The following is a 25,633-nucleotide window of genomic DNA, read 5'->3' as shown; positions in this document are numbered from 1 at the left end:
ATATATATATATATATATATATATATACATATACATATACACACACACATTTATACACACACATACATATACACACAGTATATTGAGCTCCTTTACCTGCCAAAAACTTTGTTGATTGAGCCCTAAGAGCTACACAGCTCTGCCACAAGGCACAGCATCTCTATGCTGCTTACTGCTTACCCTAGACTGCTTGCATAAATATATCATATTTATTACATAGCTGCATTAATATTCATTTGTGTGTTTTATATCTGTCTGGAATTCAGTTTTAATATCAAACTCTAGCCAAAACTTTTTAGATGTATAGTGGGGAAAGGTTAGAACGTCTCTCTGCATTCCATTGTTGTCTGTGCCCTGAATTAAATTTCTCCTCACTTCCTTTCCCATTCACAGGGGGTCAATATGATAGGAAACAATGGGAAATCTCTACAATGGGCACAGGGGCAGCAACCAATACACATGTTCCACTACAATGGGAAGAAGTAAAAACCTCTAAGAATTTTACAGCCATCTTCCGGTCCCTGTGAATTCCTGTAACAATCATGTAATCTCATGGAAATCTTCCCCAATGGAGTCTCGTTGAGCAATACAAATTTGTCAAACATTCGAACCTTTCTCAACTATATCCAAAACACAAATTTGCCTGAAGTTGGGTTTTACTCAAACCTCGGGGGAAATGTGTTTTCAATGGCTTTAATATTTTTGCACTAACCCAAAACAAGAATACATATTGGGAGTAGTTATGACCTGGCTCAGATTTTACTGACTGTATGCTTGTCCCGGGCCAGTCAGCCAGGTAACTTGCACTTTCAGCAGAAATGAGCAATGGTAGCCTCCACCCCCATCAGTTTCCTTTAATTTCAGCAGATTTAAATTTTGCAGAATGGTGTTGTTTTTGTGCTGCACTTTACATAAACCATATAGATATGCATGTGCAACATTTATTTATGCCCCACAATCTTCAATATGAAAATTAAATTTAAGAATGCAAGAGTACGCATTTACCTAGAGCAACCAAATTAAAGAAGAATAATCATTTTGGAGATGCTAAATTTAGAGATGCACAGCAGGTGGCCAGCGAGGAGAATTGTGATGAGAAATTGTTTGTGACATGCAAATCTGGAAAGTAGCAGGTTTGTGGATTTGCATGTTACATTCATAAGATAATTCATATATTTCTGAACTGAATATCTTCAGATGAGTTTCCCAGGAATGTCAAACAGAGAGAAATAAGACAGATATAACTTCACAAATCACAACATGTATGAAAAAAGGTGTTTTCTCTCTGCTTTACAACAACCGATACAAAGAAAAACATGTAGCTTTACAAAAACCTTTAGTAAACCGAAGAACGGGAATGCAATGACTATCTTTAAAGGAAGGCATATCTCTCCCCTTGAAATCACGGTAGTTGTTCTAATCCATCGATGAGTGACTAAAGGGCAATATGGAGGTTTGCCATCAGCTTCCTTATACACATCTCTTCCTGCAGCCTGCTAACTGGGCAAGAGCACCATCACACTGTAAGCAAGTTCGCACTGCTAGGACTAACAATTCTTTGCAAAGCAATAGAAAAACGACTGTCTAATGCTGGCAATACTTGTTTCAATCCGATTGTACAATCACCTTTAGCTTTACTATAGATATGAAATATGAACGCCTACCGAAACAATGCGTTCAATGTATGTCCAATTAGGCAGGCTCTTTCACTGCATAGATGTGGGTAGATCTACAGGAGACTCCACAATCAAATTTTTTTTTCCATGGTCAATTTTAGTGATGACCATCAATTTCCCATTCTATATCATGGTGAGCAAGGCATTGCAAGAGACTCATATTAGGCCATATCCAGGCATTCATACTAACTGCATTTAAAATACATTTAAAGCAAAACTTGGGTGGGAGTCCTTACGGCAGGCCTGCCTTTTAGTTTACATTCCTCCAGCGATGACAAGTCCACACTCTAACTCAATGTTATCCTTTATGACTGCATCTTCCTTTGCCCGCTGAATGGTCGCTGATTATCCCTGATAACTGAAACTTCCTTTGCCTACTGAATGGTCACTGATTATATCACTTCTGTGCATATGTGTTTTACTTACATAATGCATGTGCTGCAGTTGGTGTACAATTTTAGAAAAATTGCTAGAGTCGACAAGTGAAAGTTTTTGACAGAAGGCGACACACAGTCTCTTCTAGCAAATTAATCTACCCATTAGCAATTTTTTTCAGCTTCAGCTCTGCTTTAAACGTTTAGATGATTTACACTTATTGGACTCAGATGCCCTCCCCTGATCCCCTATGAAAGGTCACATGCATACCTGTCCCATCTTGACTAAAATCTTCAATGTGCTGCCTGCTCAGCACTGCACAGCCTCTTCTTGAAAATCTTCATATATCCTTATCCTGCTCCTCCCGGACATGCTGTGTCATCTCCATTGGAAAGTTATCACTCTCTTTATAACCTTCGGGACCTTCCACTGGAATGAAGATAGTGGGAAGCATGCACAGAAGGAGTAGAATCCAATGGTGAAGGTTGTCAATAAGAGGCTGTACTCTGCAGAGCAGGGACAGGTAGGGCCATCAAAGCCCACTAAGAAGAGGTTGAATAAAGAGGACTTCAATGAAGATTTGAAGTGGATTCATGGGTATTTTTAAATACTTGTATGGAGTTCCAATTTAATTTTACATAAGGGATTTGCACCATTCGTTAGCCAAGACTATCATGCTATTGAGTGAGGGCCCTCGATAGCTCTTTGTATAGGTTCTACTCAGAAGGCTACATTTACTATCTAGTCACTGATCCCGAACAAGCTTGTGCCAGCAAAAGAAACTGCAATTTTTCTACTAAAACCTTAAAACATGACTGTGTACAGTTTGCAATGTCTTTAAATTTGCCTGGAGTTCCTCTTTAACTACTGCGACTTTCAGTGGAACATGCCTTGGCAACTTTTTACAAGTCTCATTACAAGAGCCAATGTCATTTACTCCACTGGGCTCCACCTCCTTCCTTTGAAGAGACGATACATTATTTAAAGTGATCAAAGGGAAGTCTCCTCTTTTCAAACATTCTAGCTGCAAAACTCATAAAACCTAATTCAAGTCACAGGACAGAAAAAGCTTTTTTTTTTCCCCTCAAAGAATTAAATATAATTACAGACTACTCTGGAGGGGAAAAAAAATATACAAAGGCACATCCCCTGAGCACAAAATGAATCCTGCCTTTGTCCTACTTTTAATAATGTAAGAAACTCAGTGGAGAGGGCTAGACGCACCAGTCACAGCATTGCCCGTTATTACAAGGACTTGACTTTATTCTTTGTTTTGTAACAAGAACCAGAGCAGGAATACAATTCTCTACAAAACTGTTAATCAAGTGTACCCATCAGCTATATACAGAAAAGGCAATAATTTTGTCATCTGGCACCACTATCTCAAAAGAAGGCACCTTATCAATTCACTAGTTTAAACCCTAAAATGCCCATTTTAACAAACAGTGTAAATATTGGCAGGGAAATGATTTGCCTGTCTGCCAGTACTATACAAGTAAGAGTGTAAGATAGGTGGTATAACTCTAATTTGTAACTTCAGCAACTTTTCTTGATTTCTGGTTTGGTTACGGAAGGGAGACATTAGAACCTCCAAGGCTAAATATCATTTTCATGCTGAGAATATTCCTCACTATTCCTGTCCTGGTGACAGAGCATACTGTGATAAGAAGTAAGAGGATAATTGCTCCACAAGGCAATGCTGGAACCGCCACAATCAAATAAAGAGTCAGTGTCACATAGTATGGGTTGGACAGTTGATATTAACAAAAGATTAAAAACTTAACTGAACAGGGAAATCCTTTTCAACTGAAATGTTCAAAGATTATTTTTCTTTCGGATAATAAAAAAAATCATGATCATGGATTATTCTGACTCAATTAACTAAATTGTAGAAAAAATACACACAAAGGAAGACCAACACAACCAGGAAACATGGTGATGCTAAGGAACTTGTGCAGTCATCTACACTTAGGCACCAGATTTATGAATGCTAGATGTTCAGTACATTGCATCTTCCAGAGATCTGATCATCTGCAAAGGAATACATGGCTATCCATTTGTGCCTGTATTCCTTTTGCACAAGTGTTTGACAGGGGAAAATAAAATGTCTATCAATATAAACATATCCAGAAATATTTGTAGGTTACGACAGGAAAGACTGTGTGGCATTTTGCATTTGTCTAATACATTGACAGACACACATTTTGTAGTCAAAGCATGCTCAGGTAAAATGTCAGAGCAATAAAGGAGGCATAACTTTAGATGCAGTATAATTCCTTTACTACATAGTAGAAACTAATGGCAAAAAAATTGGCTACTGTGAGCTCTTTCTATTCTTGAAGGGAGCACACAGGTTTAGAAAACATTGTGCTTTTAGACCCAGGCCATGTTTTTCTGATGATGAAATTTAATTTTCTAATAAGCATACAGTTCTCACGCAGAGGCAGAATTTATAGGGGGTGGCTGGGAGGATAAAGACATAATTTCAAAGATCTTTCCATGTGGTGAGGATATATGTAGATCGAGAGGACTGGCAGCCGAGCGGCAATATTAGATCAAAGCCTTGCAACAAGTTCCAATGAACTAGGCAGGGCTGCGATATAGGGCGAGAGTTCAGAGGACTGGAAAATGAAAAGAACTTGTAGATCATTTTTAGTAGAAGCAAAGACAAAATCTGGGAGGGGCACATAGAAGCCTTCAAACCAAATCCAGTTCAGATACAATTGTCCAACTTTGAAACATACACTGGCATGGGAACCTGACAGAGCCAACCTTGAAGATGATGGCTCGGAGGGAACTAATGATGCTCTTATGTCTGCCTTTTCTTCTGATAGGATGAGAGGATGCCGCACCTGTGTCCAGACATCTACTTTCACTCGTTTGTTATTCTGCTCCCAACAGTAAAAATTGCCAAAAATGTAGGTCTTGGAATACACAACATATTCTCAATGCAGCTCTTAATGCAGGGTAAACACACTTTCCTCTTCACTTTTATTTATACAGACTAACCGATTTTTCTCTTGTAACAAAGCAATCCAATATTCTTGCGGTTTTTATATCTAAAGACCAAAGTTTAGTTTTTTTTCTTTTGTATAAAGTAGGGAAGGGTTAAAAGACGGTCAGGATTTTTTCCTATGTGCCACTTCAAAGGAGATTTTCCTTCACTTCCTGTTTCAAGACACAAAGAGAACTCCTTTCTTAAAAAGTTGTCACCAGAGGAAGTGTCCCCCATTGGAAGATTTCCCTTCTATTCCTGTTTCAGTGATAACTCAAAAGGTGTGAATCTTCTCTTACTTTAAGTCTGGGTGAAAAAAGTCACCAAAACAAATTAAAAAATGGGAAACCTCTCCAGTGGCAGCACAAACAAAATATAGCCCCCAAAAACAGATTTGTACCCTTTACTACTCAATTTAAAAAAAAAAAGCTTTGGCTTTAGATACACTGTAGGGTTTTATATGTAAAATGTTTAGTTCTATACATGGGAGCCCATTTTGTATGATGCGCATAACCCGTAATAACCTTTATACTTTTAAAATAATGCAGACAGACATTCAGCGTGCCACAGTTGGTAAATTATTTAGATTTCCACAACTAGAGAAAGAAGAAAGGATTGTATTATGTTGGACCCACCCTCTGTGTACTTCCCTTAGTCACTACTGGCAATACTGACAGATGCAAATTCTGAGCCAGCACCAGGAACATCTGTAGAAACCAAGTTATGTACATAAACAATTATACTTACAGTCTGTGACCACCTATGTTGTTCACTTTAGCCATTAGCCCACAAATTTGTATTGGCTCATCTACCTCTGTTTCCTGGTAGAGGTAGGGTAGCCCCACAGAAGTCTATAGAGCTCTTCTGTGCAGGTTCAGTCAGCAGAGTGAGAACTTTGGTGTGGGATGTAAACACAGGCGGCCCCAGGTGCCAGATCTCGGTAAGTATGCATTTGTGGTGGGGGAGGAGGCCAAAAAGAATAAGTGTCCTTCATCTCAGCTACATTTTAAAAATGTGATTTAAAAATGAGCATACAAAAAAATAAATAATGCTAATTCTAACTAACCTTGAGAGTTGCTGAGGACCCAGGAGCTGCACTCTATTCAGTGTAGGTCTAACATTTAACAGAGAGCACAGACTGATCAGCTGTGTGCAGTTCTTTCTTTGCGATGGGTTTTCTTTTATAAAAGTGATAAGATTTTTCATGATGAAAGGTTATCTGTGAGACACAGACAGGCTTCTCATAGCCAAATATGAGGCGGCCTTGTTTCCTGTCAGATTTTGACAAGGTTATCTATGTATTAGGGCCACATTGCAATTCAAGTACTATTTTCAGGAAGACATTTTCAGAACATCATTTATTGTAGCTTTAAAAATAATGTATGTAATCACCTCTGGTTTGCCAAGCTCATGAACAGAGAACCTTATATAACAAACCACCCAACCTTAAAAGTGCAAGCGACTTCATTCCTGGACGCCTGGAGACAATGATGTTAAAATTGCACGTTCCCTTCAACAATAATGCCGGTAACAGCCTGTCAGCCACATCGCTTATTTTCTGAATTACTTTGTCCTACTAAAGCTAACCAGGTCATAACTTGAACTGCAAAACGAGGAAGATGAATACTAAAGGAGGAACAAGAGCTAAGCTGAAAGTGTGAGGAGGGAGTGAGAATTGAAGCCATTGATCACTTTCTGACACTTATTTTCCTATCGTAAGTGAAGCTAATGTGCAGACATTCCAATGAGATGCAGAAAAAGTAAAAATGAAACTTTAAAGTTAATTGCGACTCTGGTTACCAGCCACAACTTCAAAGTGATAAGTATGGCTCTGAAGACACAGATAAGAGGTAAATGAAAGTGAGAACTTCATCACAGAACATTAGGGAGACTGGAAATTGGAACAGCCTGGTGATGTGCTGTTGTAGGTAATGCAAACTTATTTAAGCATTTTCAGCAGATGTGAACAAAGAAAAAGGAAGGCGGATCAGAGGACTTTGTGCAACTTCAATAGCATTTTCAACTGTAGACAACACAGAAATGTCTCCATAGAAATGTTTGACGTAGACCCAAACATTCAACATATATTTAGAGTTAATTTTAATCACATCTGTCACATAAGGCTTTAAGGGAGGCTGCAAAGGAGCATCCACCACCGTGTGTGTGTGTGTTTAGGGCAGCACTCTCTCTGTGCCTCAACTATCATCCCTGTGTCAAAGAAAACAAAAACACAGCTTCATGCCTATGGACTTCTGGACTACTACAGTGGAAAGTTCTCCATGAACAAATGGTGCCCTTGTCTCAACTCTGGCCTACATCACTTGTTGGCCTTATGTATCTGTAAGAGTTAGGTTTCAGCCCAGGTCATTCCTTAACAAAGACTATTTGCCTCTCATTCTTTGGTGAAAGCATCCATACAAGCCGTCACTGACATAGTTCCCCCAATGCATTCTGTAGTGACACTGTGGAATCTGAACCTAGTTCTGTCAGGTTTGATAACACTACCCTTTAAACCTATCAGGGATATCCCCTTTATCTACCCATAAGGTAGGCTTTCTCATTGTGATCACCTCTGCAGTGTGAGAATGTTTGCTTTGGCAGCCTTATCCTGCAAACAGCCCTTCCTAGTGTTGCATAGAGATACAGTTGTCTTGAGGCCTAAGGCCTCCCTTCTTCCCAAGATAACTTCCTCTATGTCCTGTGCCTAAACATTCAAGGGAGATTTATATTCACTGTGTTGATATGATACACACTGTTTAAAGTCTATCTTCTACTACAGCTTAGACCTTCAGATTCTCTCTTTGTCATTCCTAAAGGTCCCTACAGGACACACCCTGCCTCTCACTTCATTTTTTTTCAGGTAGTTTGGTCGTCTTATCATTCGACCCTTATGTTTACAGGACAGGGTTCCTCCCTTTCCTCACAAAACACATTTCATTGCATCAGTGTTTCTTGGCCTTCTCCGCACCAGATTTGCAAGACAGCCACCTGGTCTTCAGTGCACATTCAGTCCTCTTCTGAGGTCAGTTTCAGTCGTAAAGTGCTTCAATCCACAGAGTTTTTTCAAGCCTTTCCTTGACGTGGGTCTATTGGAGTTAGTTTGTTGTGTTGCCCACCCCTCAGTTGGACTGCTTTTGTATGTGTCAAAAGTCTAAGACTTAAAGAGTCTCTGTACTGAAATGTACGGTTAAGAAAATAGATTTTAATTTTTATTTGCGTCTTATCTGTAAAATCCTTTTCCTTGAGGACGTAAGGCACAGACCCCCTCCACTCTGTTTCCTATGATCCATTTTCCATTTCTATTATTGCTGGCTGCCAAATAGAGGCTTGCTAGGAGGAAGGAATGGGGGGTGGGGGGGTTTTGGGGCGATGGGGCTGTCCCTACAGCTTTGTTTGCCAGTGTCCCACCATTTGAATGTTGCTGCATAATCCAATGGACTAAAGAGCCTGGGTCCTGCAATATATGATTAAGAAATAATCTTATAAAAAATTCTGAGCTGCCCTTTGTCCTGTGCGAACTTCTTGTGTTAGTGCTCCCAGTTCTAATCATGGACTACAAAAAAAAATGATCCCTATGTTGTGGAGATGCGGTAACTGGGAGGGAGTCAGTAGTTTAAGTACAACTAGGCAGGGCTAACATTAATTCAGTCCACAAAAACCCTGTGTAGTGTCAGCCTATAACAGGAATTAGGAGCAGAGATGTAGTGCTGTTTTAGATTTTACTGCACCCTGACATGCACTTTAAGGCAGTGAGTGGCCCAAACAGTACTGTATTGGAGCAGCAGGACCAGAAGAGTATGTGCAAATTGACAGATGAGGATTGCTCATATGGATAATGTTTGCAGCTGGGCTCTCCACGGGTTGAAGGCAGGTCATAGAGTGGATAATGTTTCTGATACAGCCAGTTCCTAAGCCTTCAATGATTGGAAACTGAAAGAACCATAATCCAGGTTTAAATGTAAATATGACATTACATACTATAACTATAGAAGGCCCACAGAGGTCCTAACGCTGTCTCACATTAGTTACTGTCTGCAACATGCTCTATTTTATCAAGGATTTTAAAAAGTTATGGCAGGATCTGGCATTATCGCCACCACCTGAGCTGCACTCGGCAGTCATTGGTGTGCTGTGATTCTCCACCTGCCTGCAAAATTGAGTTGTAGCCCGGCAGATTAATATGAATCATTCATAACATGATTATCTGCATCAATTAAAAATTCATATAATAAAAAACCTAAGGTATAAAAGAATTTAGGTTAATACATGGCTGAAGTGAGTGGAGTAGAAATGTATCAACATATCTACTGAAATAAATTACACTAAACTCAGGAGTTAAATCTTACAAATGCATTCAAGGACCTTAACTATTAACAAAAATGCATCTTATTTGTGAATCGCTGTAGATCGTCAAATCATCTCTGAATTGTTGCCGACACTGTCCCTCTTTCCGGAGTGTGGCTACTTTTGTTCCCCATGGTCCCTGCATGTGTTGTAAAGTAGCCACTATTCCAATCCCGCTCCCACGATGGACTACGATCTCAAGTTTAGTAAGGGCCCATTCACACCAACTGCGGTACATTCCAGAGCGGCAGCTGCTGGAACGCACAGCAATTGCTCACAAAACTTCCACCTTCATTCTGGGGTGGGAGGGGGCGTGGTGGTGCATTGAAGTCAATGTCACCACAGCCACGCCCCAAGCCTGCAGTGCAATCGGACGTGTGGCAAAACATTGCCTGTGTTACGGTCCACTGCGAGCGCAGAAAATGCTGCGTGCTCTCTCATTGACTTCAATGAATGCCGTGCCCCCTCCCACCCCAGAACGAAGGGGGACGTTTTGTGAGCGATTGCTGTGCGTTCCAGCAGCTGCCGCAATTGGTGTGAATGGGCCCTTACTAATTTGTATTGAGATTATAGTTCATCATGGGAATGAGCTTGAGATGCTGGCAACACACACAGGGACCATGTGGAACAAAAGTAGCCACCCTCCAGAAGGAAGGACAGTGTCAGCACCAATTCAGAGATGATTTGAGGATCTACAGCCGAGTGATACACAAATAAGATACATTATTGTTAATTAAGGCACTTGAATACATTTTATATGTAATACAAATATATGACACTGCTTGACCTGCTACAATAGCTGCATCAGAAAATGTATTTTTTACTATACTTTCTATAACAGGATTTTGAAAATATTATAAATCATACTAAAGCTGACTGCAAGGCAACAATCATTTTAATAGAAATGTTACCACCTGAAGGTGATTCCGTTTGTTTCTTGTGACAATTCCTTTTGTGCTTTCTAACAATTAATTCCTCTTGTTGTACTCTACACAACACTGCTCTTTTGCATCTGAGTTCACATGGCCCAGCTTTGGTCCATGGACAGCCCAGCTTCGCAAAAGGTACATATGCAAGATGAAGTAAAAATTAAATATAACTAATTATAGTGTGTTGAAGCTCAAAATAGACTTAGAACAACCTTCACTGTAGACTTGTCACAAAGTGTACTTATTTTTTTTCATTCTGTGAAATATGCAACTTCTCTGCAATTACATATGTAAAAAACATCTTTGGTTTACCTGCTGGCACACAGAGGGAACAGCCTTAAGGCACCTTTTATCTGTAGTCTACAAACCCCTTCTGCTATTCTGTTTGCAATTTAGGAGAGTTTTTCCGAAGCACACTAACTGAAGGCTCCTCATATACCAGTGTCACTGTTAAGGCTACTTATAGACTTTTAGGTATGATCTGCTGAATGCCCGAATGAGAATGTTCTAAATCGGCACAATATTTTTATTTGACAGTATGTGAAAGGCAGATACTGAGTGGTGCAACCAATAAGGAAGACGCCACCTTATCATTGCTGTGAATGGAACAAAGGAGTCAGGAGTAGCCCACTTCAGCTACGGGTGGCCACAAACGGGCAAATCTCTTATGAATAATGTACTGGAAAAGTTATTCTTATTCCTGCCGAAATCACTCTGCCAACAAGACTACCATCTTCTCCCCTGCTCACCCCAAGAAACATAGCTTGTGCAGTGAGAGAAACATATGTTTTGTTCCAAAGAAAAGTAAAATATGGAGGCTGGGTCACCCAGAGGCACACCTTCACCAGCCAGTACTTGTTACCTCTCTAATGTTAAACCTTTGCTGCCCTGATTGTTGTTAGACTAGCCACAGAGGTTGTAATTCCTCTCGTTAAGCCCCACAGGCTGAATGGAAGAATTGTCACTGCCAGCCATTGTATTCAGGCCGACGCTGGCACCTGATGCTGCACGAGTACCTAAATAATAACTGCATCTGGTAGGATGAAGTCACTGTTCGGTCAACTATTTTCCATTCGGGTCCTTCAATATTGAAATGTCAAGCTGGATGCTGCTGACAAGGACAATCACGGCTCAAATGTGGTCCAATTGAAAAGGAATCAGGAAATATTTGAGCCATGTATGGGTAGCTTTAGACTGCTTGTGGTCACTATATGATCAGGGAGGTTATGAATTTAAACTCTAACTTGCATTCGGGATAATCCCTAAAGTCTTATATTGGGGATTATTTATCACCACCTTATTTTTATTTGGCTATGTGAGTGTAACAGGCGTTTGCTGAATTGGTATCCAGTTGGGCTGATTATTGCTATACCACCAAGAGATGTCTTGTGCCAACTAAAGTGACAAAACCCCTTCTGGAGATCTCAGCATTTAACAAGATTTTTTATCAATTGCTTGTAGCGGACACCAGTGGTCACCACTCTGAGCCAAGATCCACCGTGCCAAACCTCTACTTAATGCTTTGCAGGCACTTGGAGAAGAAGTTACAGAAAAATAGGAGTATCTGAAAGACCTTTTATTAACTACTCCGGGGATAAAAGTACACGAATATAGTCCTAAATTACACATTATGCAGAACAAAATGCTATCATCCTAGATTTACACTTGTCTACAAAATATCTAGTATTTGGTGTTTTTTTTCTTCAGATTCCCAACCCAAAATCCTACAATTTGACAACATTAAGTATAATACTATGGTGCCTCTCATGACTTTCCTTTTTAATCCCAGTTGTAATGAACAGACAGTAACTAATAGATGACTCCATATATAAAAATCTTAATGTACAAGTTGCAAAACTACAGAACTGATAACTAGCAGGCAATTAGAATTCACGTTACTGGAGGCCAAATGGGTACAAAATGGATTCCGATTGTCCACTACTGGCAATCCATTTTGAGCTTAAATCCTTGCACTATTAAAGATGATAAAGGATGACAATATAATTCAATGCTTTACTCATCCTCACAGATATTTGTATATAGCTGAACGTTTTGTAGGACTACTTTAACACAAAAGTGTTTCTGTAATCATTCCGAAGGCTGCAATTTGTATTACACCTGAAGGGAAAAAGTCAGGATAGAAAAATTAAAGCTTCCACTACGTACTTGTTTTTGAAGGTGCAGTCTCCCATCCTCATCATAATTAGCAATTGACACACACAAGAATTAAGATTTCAGAATTAAAATTAATATGGCCTAGCCTAAAAAGTGCCTAAAGTAAAAGTCTCTACTGCCCACTGAGGCTCTTGTATTTCAGTTTAATGACAGGAGATGGAAGGGTGCAGGACATGGGTAGTCAATCTACATATCCTATACAATATAACTAATATGTTGCGCTTGGTGTTTCCTAATCTACTGAATTATACATCACCCTGTGTATGTGATCAATGATGTTTGATTGTATTTAATTAAAATTATTAATTATCATGAACTAATAATGATTGTGATAAATAAATAAATGAACTTGTGTACTCTTCATTTCGAGTCCGTGATTGTGTTCTTTTTATATTATATGATATGCCGATAAAATCCTCCACTATGCCGTGAATAACATGGATAAAAGTGATTCCTTTATTAGTGAAATTGATCCGACACCCTTGTAACGTGAGCTAGTGGATGACCCAAACACTTGGGTAAGCTCATACACTAATTATCTGGTGAAAAAAAGATTAAATCTATCTACAACACTTCCGTAAAAATTATAATTGTGCAAGTTATACCATCAGGCTCAATTACCGTGTACATGCACTCATGGAACAACAAATAGATTGGGACACTACAGGGGGCCTATCTTAACATATCTGTAAAATCCTGGGTACAGTGGTCACAATAATGGTATATATGAACAGAGTCGGCACTTTCTGAGCCCCTCTGATCTAACTGATCTATACAACTGCTTGACTTAAACAAAAATTGCACAATAAAAATGGACACATTTAAGTTCTCGCATAAGGTCAATCCTTATGACAATAAGAATCAGTCCAAACAGTCTATCGTTTCACCCAGCTTTTGGATGGTAATGTGTGGGCAATGCTGGTACTTATCTGTCCTCATGCACTGCAGTTAGGATTCCATAGTCCAAGGTCAGAATTGGTTGTCAGAGGGACATATTCATCAGTTGTTTGCCGTCATGGTATAACAACATGGTATAAAAAGAACACAATCACGGACTCGAAGTGAAGAGTACACAAGTTCATTTATTTATCACACATTAATCACTATTAGTTCATGATAATAATTTTAATTAAATACAATCAAACATAATTGATCACATACACAGGGTGATGTATAATTCAGATTAGGAAACACCAGGTGCAACATATTAGTTATATTGTTTATGTCTTTTACATACATTGTTGCAGCTGGTGACTACTCACAATATATTTCTCCTAGCGCAACTATTCGTTTATTTGTTTTAATCTACATATCCTGCCAAGCCTCTGCTTCTGTAAGACATGCTCGTGGATGTCGGTGTCTTGAAACGCCTCATGGGACTTGTACTTTCACCACAACTGGAGGGCCAGAGTTTGGCTACCACTGGTGTAAGGGAACATAGGGATGATTAAACAGATAACACAGGTCCTCGAAGGTGCCATAAGATGCGTACCACTTTTGTACCTTTTAGGTTGTATATTTAGTCACCAGTTAAGTAGCAAAAGGGGGATCAAATAGAAAATTCAGGTACTGATTTTTAATAAATCAGCAGTGAGAGCCGACAAACTAGACAGGCTCCTCTAACTATACAGTCATGTGAACTCTTTCTCTTTCAATTAAAAAAAAAGAAAACATTAAAAACAAATATCAGAAAAAATGCAAACAAGATTTGACTTTTTTCATTTATTATTTATTTTTATTTTTTTTTTAACTTCGGCACAACTAAATTGTGTTCGTCTTCAGAATTTACTGTTTTGTGCCTAATTTCAATCTTGTGGCAGGGGAAGAACAATCATCCATATATTATAAAAGGAAGAATTCAGCAAGGGCATGGTCAAAAACTGCCCCATTGGCCACAACCCTGCTACATGTGATAAGAATGGCGGCAATTTTCTATCTACAATATGTTCTTCGAAGCAGGGACATTTCCATTCACTTTGTGCTGTCTCAAAAGATTGTGTTTCATCACATCTCTGCTTTGTAAATGTATGCAATGTGATTCTAAACAGATTTTATCCCCGGAGACTGAATTGGAATAAATAAGTGAAATATGAAAGGGAAGACACTGAAGATCCGCTCATTTTACAAGGTTCGGCTGAGAAAAGGGCTCTGAAACCTGTATTTTTATTTTATTACAGGAAAGTTCTGATTCATTACTGGCATGCAGATACTCGATTGAGCAGACTGGGCTTCCGCCTTTGCCTGACAGCCCATTTGATCTGCCAAATTGCTCATTAGGATTGGCAATTTTCACCTGAGCCTCATGTTTGCATTGCAGAAGGGAATGAACATCCGTTAGTTTTAACTGTCGTCAGCTGTGAACTACCTACCTAGACCCAAGGCTAGAAAACACACACAACAACATTTAGTTAACGGTGAACAATTATACACAACTGTGGCATTGATATACATAGCGGTGTGGCATTCATAATTACATAAAATAATTGAGACTAGTGAAATACACTAAAGTTGCCCAACTTGGTGACATATGAAGCTCAGTTGTGAATTGCATTTAACCCATTATTGACCAGGGGCATGTTACACGCAAACTCCTGGTTGGCTTAAAAAATATTTTTCTCACCCCTGGAACACTCTTTTCTTAATGTTTATATCTAAAGAATATAAGTATTTCTGAACTCAAGAATACAATTATAATATTGCAGCTTTCCACGCCCTTAATGAGGAGGCAGTATTAGTTTTCATTTTGCAGGCTTTCTTTTACCTTTATTTTAATCTGGCGATCCAGCTAGTAACACACTTTCTGTCCTTGGGTGACAAAGGTCTCTCACTATACTACATCTATATAGGAGCAGCATCGTCACCCTTGTTGCTCGCTCTTGATTTGGGTTAAAGAATGCCTCCTGTTCTCATCTTACTTCCATAACATCTCCAAGGGCAGGTTACTAGATCTCCTTTACTTCCTGGAACTTTGGCACATCTGACTACGAGATGTGACCATGCACATCATCTCAGGGAAGGAAAATGCTTTTTCCTGAGATCTCATGAGTTTACAGATGAGAATTCACAGCAATACTCTGCTGATATAACCTTCCCATGATGCAACGCTTGGGCATGATTTGTGCCAAAGTGGACCAGGAAGAGGAAATAAAGAAATTGTAAGTAGAAAAAAAAAGAGATGTTTGTTTGGCTAATGAATGTAAGATGATTTCATATCAGCATGCAGAGCTGTATGCTCATGTGATTTTTAATCAAAGGGGGTAAAGGTCCACTATAGTGTAGTCACACAGGGGTGAACTAGGGAGGCAGATGATAACGCTCGACATTAGACACCTGCAAGTGTAGCCACCATCTTTGCCCAGTCTTCCAGATCCGTCATCTTTGGTCATCTTGACTGGCAGGCTGAAAATGACACAACTGTCTTAATTCAACCAGTCACCAAGGCATGTTGAGATTGTACATTAAAGTGACATTAAACCCTCAGATTTTTCAACATAAAACAATACTGTAATGTGCGCCTTACTGTAATCCATGGTTGTTTCCCTTCTCTTTGCTGCTCTTCCTTTTAAATCTGTATCTGTTCTCATGCTCTGCAGAACTTCTGTTTTGCAGCAGACTGCCTTGTTTCAGGAATGGATACACGGTGTCTGTGTATAGGTTTGTATAGGTTTGTAACCTGAGCCAGCACTACAGGAAGAGGCCCTGAGCTGAAAAGGGAAGTTCTCCCCAAGCATGAGAAGACATGAGGATTTAAAATGAAGAGCAGCAAAGAGAAGGGAAACAACCATGGATTACAGTAAGGCGCACATTACAGTATTGGTTTATGTTAAAAAATCTGAGGGTTTAATGTCACTTTAAGCTAGGCATGCACACCTCCGTGTACATTCTAGAGAAGTTTATGAAAAGGAAGAAAGAAGCTTTTATTGCAGAAGAGACAGAAACCTCTCGTCTAGCTTTTTCTAAAAGCTACAATTCTGCATAAACATGCAGTAAATACACTTATAAACAGCCCTTACTGAACCCCAGAGCTGCAGACACCATGGAGTAATTAATCCTCAAATATAACATAGGCACTGCAACTACAGCTCATCTCAATTTTGCATAAGAAACAACCTACAGTAAGTCAAATAAAATTCTATAGTATTCGAAGAATACAATCAACTATTGACAATATTAGGAGTGTGTGTAAAATCAAGCATGACGTACAGTCAACTTTGCTTGCTTTTATTTTGATCACCATTACTTATTAAATTACAAACTCGTCCTTTAATAATTACCACTACCCCCAAGTGCAGAGTGCCCTGTTAATGCTTACCTTACTTCCAGCAAACTTCACTGTGCAGCCTTGCCCGGCACAGAACAGCCTTTCTTCCAAAAACTTCCCCAGCACCAGCTCTTAAGCTATACACAATGCGCATTTCTGCCGTTCTTGATGAAGTGGCTGAAATTGGTACAGCGGGTGCCCCTGTCGACAACCATTACACCCAGCATCCCTTGATGAGAAGGCCAAAGGAGCCAATTGGAGAATCTTCGGCCGAACAGACATTGCAGCCAATCAGCTGCGAGCACCCCGCTGGTTTGCCGACATTAGCCAACGGCTGCTATCACAATACAATGGAAGCAGTGATGGGGGATTTGTCCAGCAGGGATGGAGGAATCAGTTATATTTCTTCCATTCAGCCCACAGGTTGAACGAAAAAAAATTACAATGTAATCCTAGCTTTAGTGTGTAGAAACACCACAGGCCCATTCATTCCTATAGGCGAGTCATAGTCTACAGGACGGCAGGAAAATGGTGAACCTGTAAGAATGAACAGAGGTGCGGTGCATGTGCACAATAAGAGGAGAAGCTGGTGGGGATGCTTTTGGGAGAAAGACACTGACGTCAGGCGGGGATGCTTATGGGACAAAGACACTGACGTCAGGCAGGGCTGGGCATTGAAGATTTACCAAGGCCCTCCGTGGGATAGAGGAATATATTAAAGAACAACTTCACTAAAATAGAAGAAAAAACAACACAGCTGTCTGTCTTTACACTTGTGTTTTTAATGACAAAACTGAGTTTAGTTAAAACTAATTTTAATATAAAAGTTTTGGAGTTTAAAATCATACTGCATTTATCATTGGCTACCCTGATACAAGAGTCTACTACTTCTTTAAGATCCATGAAAGATTAACCATGAGAAACTTCCTTGTGTGATATTTTTGAATTCCAACCCAGTCAGAAGTCCCAGGGTCTGGTCTGGATCGAGTCCCTGACTCCATTGTGAGACCAGCTGGAAGCACAGATGTGTGTTTTGTCAGCACCCAAGTAATGCCAAGCATTGGGGATCAGCATTGGCCAATTTGCAGGCCTCTTCACCCACATTATACAAGGCCTGAACATAACTAGAATTATGTTAGACTCAACACAATCACATCAATCTAGAAAGAAGACATAATTAACAGAAAATTCTCTCTATTTACGCAAGTAAGATGCATTCTACAGCCTGCTCTTTCAAACTAAATTATACTGGTTGCGTAAATGCCTTTATAATGTCTTGAAAATACTCTTCCTTTTGTGTCATGCTAAATTAACCAGCGGTGTCTTCGAACGGAGGGAAAAAAAAAAAAAACCTTCAAAGCAGGCCTGTGTTCAGTATGACTGGCAGCAGCTTTACAACTCATCTAAATTGCTTAAAAATCCAAGAGTACGTGACATCTCTAGCCATTGTGGCCCGATGATTCTGATGATTAAACACAACATACTCTGAATATATTCTTGGGTAACCCTCCCTTTAGGGCTCCTTATGGCTTAGTGTCCAAGCAGGACACAAAAAAGGCTTCCTAGCATTGGTATGTCATCATTATCCTATTTGGGATGGACACAGAAAACAAAATTTGAATAATTTTAAGACTATTTTCTTTGAAATATCAACAGCGAGGACATATCAAAGAGGACATAATAATGTCAGCAGGTTACCATAACAGTCAGGCAACAAAAAACAATAATACAGATCAGGTAAGTCTGAGAAACGTTAGAAGTCCTTATATGCATACTTGTTTTGGGTCTGTGACTCAACATATGTAAACCAAAGGTTAATTTTGAAAACATTTTTTTTTTGCCCTTATAGATGTTTCTTTTGTGCAGGTTCATAGGATTATATTGCTTAGAATAGATGACAATGCACAGATATGGGACAGTTTTTATTAAGTGAATCCTAAAGCGAGCATGCAAACCTGGAAGTCTGCCCTTCTGATAGATGTAAACTACTGTCATTTAACTCTTCAGCATTAGTAATAATACAAGCAGCCAAAGTTACATTAAAAAAGTTTTAAAAAATAAGGTTAAATAAATGTAAAAACACCCCCTAAAAATGTTTTCAAGTGAAACACAACCAGATGCACCTACATATGAAAACAATGAGTGCACCACACATATTGGGTGTCACCGCACATGCTGGCAAGAGAGCAATAATTTCAGGGCCATTATTCAGTTTTCTCTAAATAGATGGCCTCTAAAAACTCAGTGTCATCCTATAGACAATTTTGGTTACAGTAGTGTTTCTCCATTTCAGGGGGCACACATAGATTTGGTAACTTGGTATCTATTTACTCGGTGCAACCTCATCTTTAAAATTTTATTAAAATTAGGTAATATTTTGTTATTTTGGGTGTATTTGAACTAAAATAATGCAGGTCTGTTATTTACTCAAGTTTGGTAAATTGCAATAATATCATGCAACATAAAAAATTGCAATTGCCACCATTTTATTCTACAGGGACTCTGTTAAGGAAATATATAATTTCCTAACATAATAATACATAGCATGTGTGCTAAAAAAAAACAACAGTGAAAGGGTTAAAGGAAACCTGGAGGCTTTCTGCGCTGATCTTTCCTTTTACAAATGCTAATAATTGGCTATCATACTGACTCCTCTGCTGTCAATACTTTAAGCCACTGACCTGAAACTTGTGACTTTTCTGATCTGGAAAAGAACACCAGGTCAGCTTTTCCTGGAGAAGGTAACAGTGGCAGTCACTGTAGTCCTCTTACTGTAGAGTGACGTTGAACACGTTGTCAATTTGACCACTATTTATATGTAAACCTTCAACCTTGATTTGCTCAGGCAAATCAAGCAAGTTTGCAAGTATTACCTTTAGATTTCCATTCCTGGGAATACTTTCTGGTCACTCAACCTGAAATATCCTGCTTGACAAAGGAATCCGTCATGTCCCCTCGTAGCACCGTCGGTCAGAGTAAATCTCCCGCTGATTGGAAGTTCTGGTATTGGGGTAAGTATCGGAGCACTTGTGCTTGAGTACGAGTGCTCGCCCAAATAATCAGTATCAGCACCGATACTAGTATCGGTGCATCCTTAGTAATAAGTAAGCACATCAGTATCAGGGATACTGTTCTATTCTTCAGACAACTGCTGTTTTTTAAAGAAGTGCTATGCTAGAATAATTATTATGAGGAGAAAATGTAATTAGATCTACAGCCACAATGTTTCAGTTTTGAACAGAGTGGAAAAGGATTAGAACCTCCATCAGGTTTTTATTGGTATCCATGTCGCTGCTGGGAACAGTCACCGTTTCTATTCCTCCTGGTGAGGATTATAACTTGGGCACAAGGTGATGGGAAATCCAAAATTATAAAATGGTCACCAGAATAGGATGCAAGGGGAAATATTCCCATGGGGACATCAATTCCAGTGACAGCTAAGAGGGGATCTCCCTCAATTTAGAGCCTTTTGAAGGGATATTCCTTACTCTGTCTTTAGATTTATTTAACAAGGTGCCCGATTGTTTAACTGACTCCAGATTCCACTGAGCAGACCTAAAGAACACCACTTACTTGTTCGCAGGACTGAAGGGGTAACCTCGATTTCACTTGTTGCCTGGTAAGGATGGAAGGCTGACATGCTGTTCGTTCCAAGCTCGCTGCCAAATATCTCCGGGCTCTGAGTGCCAGTGGAACTAGCACTTGTGCCATCTCCGCCATGATGTGGATCTTGTTCTTCATATATAGCTACAAGCTGTTGATGGAAGAAAATACAACCTGTCATTTTTATGAAGTGGCAAACGCAGCTCAGCAAGATGAAAACAGACTTTACACTTTCCAATAGAAGCCACTAATAAGGAAACTGCTGACAATGTTTTGAGATATAAAACCAGTTGTACAAATACATTTTTCTTCTGCAAAGTAAAAAAAATAAAAAAAAACTATAAATGTTGTTTTCAATGTATTTGTTTATTTAAAATAGACCTCACTTGCACATGGACTGTAATGTAAAATACCATTCTGAATAATAAAACACATAGTTAACAAGTGACAAAGATTTCCAGGTACAATCCCTGGAATCCACCCTGAATTTAGTTCCATGTCATAACTTTAGCATCCACGCCAACCACCACCAATCATCGTTTATGGAGGTGCAATACTAGCATTATAGGATGCAGGTATATGTGGTGTGTACATTCAGGGATTTTTGCACTATTTTGTGATGGCAGGTTGCATTTAAAATTTGGAAATTTATTTCCTGGCTGGGGTGGATTAATGCACTCAAAATGGACATTGTCCCTAGACTCCTATATCTCTTCCAGACAATACCTATTGCCCTGCCATCTGCCTACCTGAAACAGGTCCAGCGGGCCTTCACTAAGTTCATTTGGGGCACCTCACGCCCGCGCCTTAGCTATCGATCACTGGCACTTCCGAACGCGGTGGGTGCGAGCGCGCCGGATATCTTCCTTTACCACGCCTCCGCAGTACTGACTCGTATAGTAGACTGGTTCTATGGGTCGGACTGGAGGAGACCCTCACAGCGGGTGACTTACGGGATCTGCCCTGGGTGCCCCCTGGATCCAGACTGGTGCGCTCGACCCTGCCCCGTGTGACAGCCCAAGTCTTGAAGGTATGGGACCGTTGTGTTTCTAAGCACGCACTGTCAGCCTACATTGGACCGATGACACCCCTATTCGGGAACCCGACTTTTCCTCCGGCCGTGACTGGAACTTCGTTTGGTAAATGGACCAAGACATCCCATCGCAGGGTAATCTCGGCTCTGCAGACACAATCCCTTGCAGTGGGGATCCGCCCTGACCCGGGCCTTAGGGATTGGTTACCAAAGGGACAATTTTGTTCCTTTGTACCCTCCCTCCGGGGACCAGACAGTTTCGGCGGGGAGCCGACATAATTTGACTCCCTCCTCCTGGCCTTAACACCCCCATCGTACGTAGTTTCCCTTATCTACTCCCTGCTATCCCTCCTGGCCTCCCCGCTCTACCTGTCTATACGTCGGCCTGGGAGCATGAGCTGGAACTCACCTTTACGACCGGCGAGTGGAAAAAGTTGTTTGCTCTCACACACTCTCTGTCTGTTGCTAGGAAAGCCCACGAGAAAAACCTTAAGATACTCACTAGATGGTACAGATGTCCTACGGTCCGCCATCGGTATTACCCTACAGTGTCCGATTCTTGTTGGAGGTGCGGTGCCTCCCCAGGAAACATGACTCATATTTGGTGGAACTGTCCTCACTTTCCAGGATTCTTGCGGAGAGTATTGGGGATATACCACAGAGTGACAGCAACAGCAACTGCAAACGACCCCCAAATTCTGTTATTGTCCGTGATCCCTGGATCACTCAAGAAGGCAAAGAAGGGTCTTCTGCGACACTTTCTTACAGAAGCCAGGACTGTTATCCCACTTCACTGGCGTACATCGGTGATACCCACCCTCGCGGAATGGGTTGTGGAGATGGACCGCATTGCTGACCTAGAAGAGCTCTTGGCAGGAGAACGTGATGAGGGAGACAAATATGCCGGCACTTGGTCCGTCTGGATTGTTTAGGAACTCAAGACGGATTCACAGCAATCCTCTCTCCTTAAAGTACCTCCCCATCGATGTCGCTAGATGGCCCGGCAGGAGGCTACTGTCCCCCCCTACTAGAACCCCTCTCAACTATGCTCAACTGGGCTTCTCTCCTCCTCCCCTCCTCCTTCCCCTATGGCCGCCCCCCCAACTTTGTGTAAATTATGTCGATTGTCCACCCGATGAGCGTTACTGCCTAAACTACATAATGTATCCGCTTGAGTGGTTTATCTCCTACCCTGTCCTCCTGCCTCGTGTCAGGATGTGTTGGGAGGAGACGCTACAGACATAAATTTTTCTTATTATGCATTGTGCTCCGTGCAATACCACTGATGTAGATAATACGATACCGCTCAGATACCGATGATTATCCTGTTGATGATATCCAAAGGCCTATTAAATGAACACTTCTGAAATCAGAAAAGCTCATTATCACAATGGAAAGTCTTTAGGCTAGGTTCACATCAAGGCGACACCTCTTCACACGGCAATCGTGCACGCGGTCAGGAGTCGACAAGGGGTGAACCGATCACGCTGTGGGTGTCATTTTCTAATGGCACCCCAGTCACAACACTCGATCTTCCGCCGCGATTTTGCCCGTGCTACAACAGCCGTGCGTCGTGTGTTGCAAAAAAAAAGGTATATGTACTATTGTGCAGGACCGTGCTATTTAGGTACGCACGTCTCGGGTGTCGTGCGGTGTAGTGCAGGCTTATAACCTTATAAAACCAGTCCAAGCCATTCCACTAAACTGTAACTTGCAAATTCTTTTTGTAATCAAATCTCCATCCCCTCTTCTCTTTGTGTTAAAAATCAATGTACAAATTATGAATCTTTCATCAAACCCCTAAATTATTTTCCAACCTAATTTTAAATGCCAAAATAAAACAAAGTTAGTCAAATAGATTTAAGTTAACACATTCATTTTTAATGTTTCACATAACCAAAAGCTGGTAGAGATGTGTACGCTTCCTCAAGCTAAACAGTGTCCTTCTTTCCCACCTCAGATGGTTAGTAGTTAAGCTGGCCATACACCGTAATATTTTCTTTGGTGAACCTGCAGGCTGAATCAAGAAAATAATACAGATACCTCACGCAACGCTTATGCCCGCTGTCAGAATACATGAACAGAGCCATCAGCTCATTATCTACATTGACATTGGACTATCTACAGAAAGCATTACAGATATGCACATCCCTAACATTGCAGAAGGTGAATTTGTATGCTCCCTTTCGCTATTTATTTTGTATTTACATTCTGTAACTAGGTACCTAAACGCAGTAATCGTAGACCATCACAATTAACATGTTAAGAGGCCTGGAATGCTCCCATTGATTGCTCCCCCTCCAATCATCCCGAGAAGTAATAGACTTTACAAGGATCACTGCAGTCTGCTTCACTGAAATCATTCCAGAGTCACATATGCTACATTGGAACATGAGATGAAGCAGCTGGACAGCCAAACAAGTCAAAATTACTCTAATGTGATCATTTTTTCTTGTAAAAAGAAAATTATGGAAAGACAGAGACCAGAGCAGAAAAGACAAAGTGAAATTTGTCATACACGGTAATACGCTTGGGCATACAGCATTCCAGGACACGACGGACAGGAAGATTGCCCAGTCCAGGAACACGTATTGCCTCGGAGGAAGAACAAGAAACAGATAAAGTTTTGATAAAAATTTAAAACAAGGAAGACACATCACGTGTACCAAGCCCTGTGTGTGGGCATTAAAGTCCTGGTAACTATGATCTAATGTATGTAGGGCTGCAGCTAACGATTATTTTCATAATCAATTAGTTAGCCGATTATTGAGTTTGATTAATCGACTAATCGGATTTTTAAAAAAAGGGTTCAGTGATGGACTACTAGTTTCTATTGAGATTGTAAGCGGCGGGCGTAAGCGGCGTGCAGCGGCGAGCGGGAAATTTGAATTTTAGCCGATGAATCGACGATGGAAAACGTTGGCAACGTTTTCCATCGTCGATTTTAATCGACTTAATCGAATAATTGTTGCAGCTCTAAATGTATGTTCTCCCAACACATGGCAGACTAATCTATGGAATACTTATGACAGTCTCATTGTCACAGGTCGGCTAGAACTATGAGGTGAGTGAAAAGCACCCACCTCATAGTTCTCCTTTAATCTTAAAGTGACACTAAACTCAGGAGTTAAATCTTGAAAATGCAGTTAAGCACCTTCACTATTAAGAAAAATGTATCTTATTTGTGTATCACTCGGCTGTAGATCCTCAAATCATCTCTGAATTGGTGCTGACACTGTCCTTCCTTCTGCAGGGTGACTTATGAATTATGACCACCTGATGTTTGTAGGCTAATTTGCTATAATTGTGCACTGAAGTTGCTAGAGGGCCAGACCATTATAAATAGGGAAGCAGGTTGTTTACCACGACAGTAGAAGTGATTTTTTTCTGAAGATATGGGTAAACAACGCGATTTAACAGCCTTTGAACGTGGGATGATTGTTGGCGTTCGGAGCCATGGAGCGAGTATCAGCAAAACAGCAGAATTCATTAAATGTTCAAGCGCATCTGTTGTTAAAGTGTTTAAAGACTGGACTGTCAGCCGAAAATCTGGGTCTGAACGTGCGAATTGTGGCCGTCAGCGACTAGGCAATGTAAGGGCAGAACGGAGAGTGGCAAGACTGGTACAAGACAACAGAAGGGCAACAGTGCAGTGTCAGATTCCTCGTATCACCTTTCAACATCTTGTGGAGTAATGAGGCGGCCCAACAAAGTCATCTTGTGGAGTCTTCTCGTGGCCCAACGAAGTACTGATGGGGTGGTCATAATAATCTGGCCACTCAGTGTATTAAATTTTTGGATTTAGATACACAGACAATACCAAAAACTTTGAAGGCTTGTTCACACCAGATGACTGTGCTAGCAGCCTTGCCCAGCGCAAGGCGATCAATTTAAAAAATACATTCAAGTACCTTAACTATTAACAAAAAGGGTTTTTTGTTTGTGTATCACTCGGCTGTAGATCCTCAAATCATCTCTGAATTGGTGCTGACACTGTCCGGGTGACTACTTTTGCTCCCCATGGTCCCCGTGTGTGTTGTAAAGTAGTCACTTTACAAATCAAGAAACCAGACCTGAGATCGTAGTCCATCACAGGAGTGAGCTTGGAGTGGTGGCTACTTTACAACACACACAAGGACCATGGGGAACAAAAGTAGCCCCCCCCAGAAGGAAAGACAGTGTCAGCATGAATTCAGAGATGGTTTGAGGATCTACAGCCGAGTGATGCACAAATAAGATACA

The 25,633-nt window shown here is 40.5% G+C and overlaps 1 protein-coding gene across 6 annotated transcripts in view; it reads right to left on the bottom strand.

Moving 5' to 3' along the window:
* Positions 1-25,633, bottom strand: part of PARD3 (par-3 family cell polarity regulator) — a 535,067-nt gene that overhangs the window by 352,173 nt on the left and 157,261 nt on the right. For all 6 annotated transcript variants that reach the window (XM_018552327.1, XM_018552326.1, XM_018552321.1 and 3 more), the window contains exon 3: positions 20,329-20,509. In XM_018552327.1, coding sequence (XP_018407829.1) covers positions 20,329-20,509 — 181 coding nt within the window. The remainder of the gene's footprint in view (positions 1-20,328; positions 20,510-25,633) is intronic.

The sequence above is a fragment of the Nanorana parkeri genome, unplaced genomic scaffold (genome assembly GCF_000935625.1).
Source record: "Nanorana parkeri isolate BGI_ZX_2015 unplaced genomic scaffold, ASM93562v1 scaffold84, whole genome shotgun sequence".
Classification (NCBI taxonomy): Eukaryota; Metazoa; Chordata; class Amphibia; order Anura; family Dicroglossidae; genus Nanorana; species Nanorana parkeri.
Note: the sequence above shows the minus strand (reverse complement) of the source record. Positions and strands in the feature narration are given on the sequence as shown.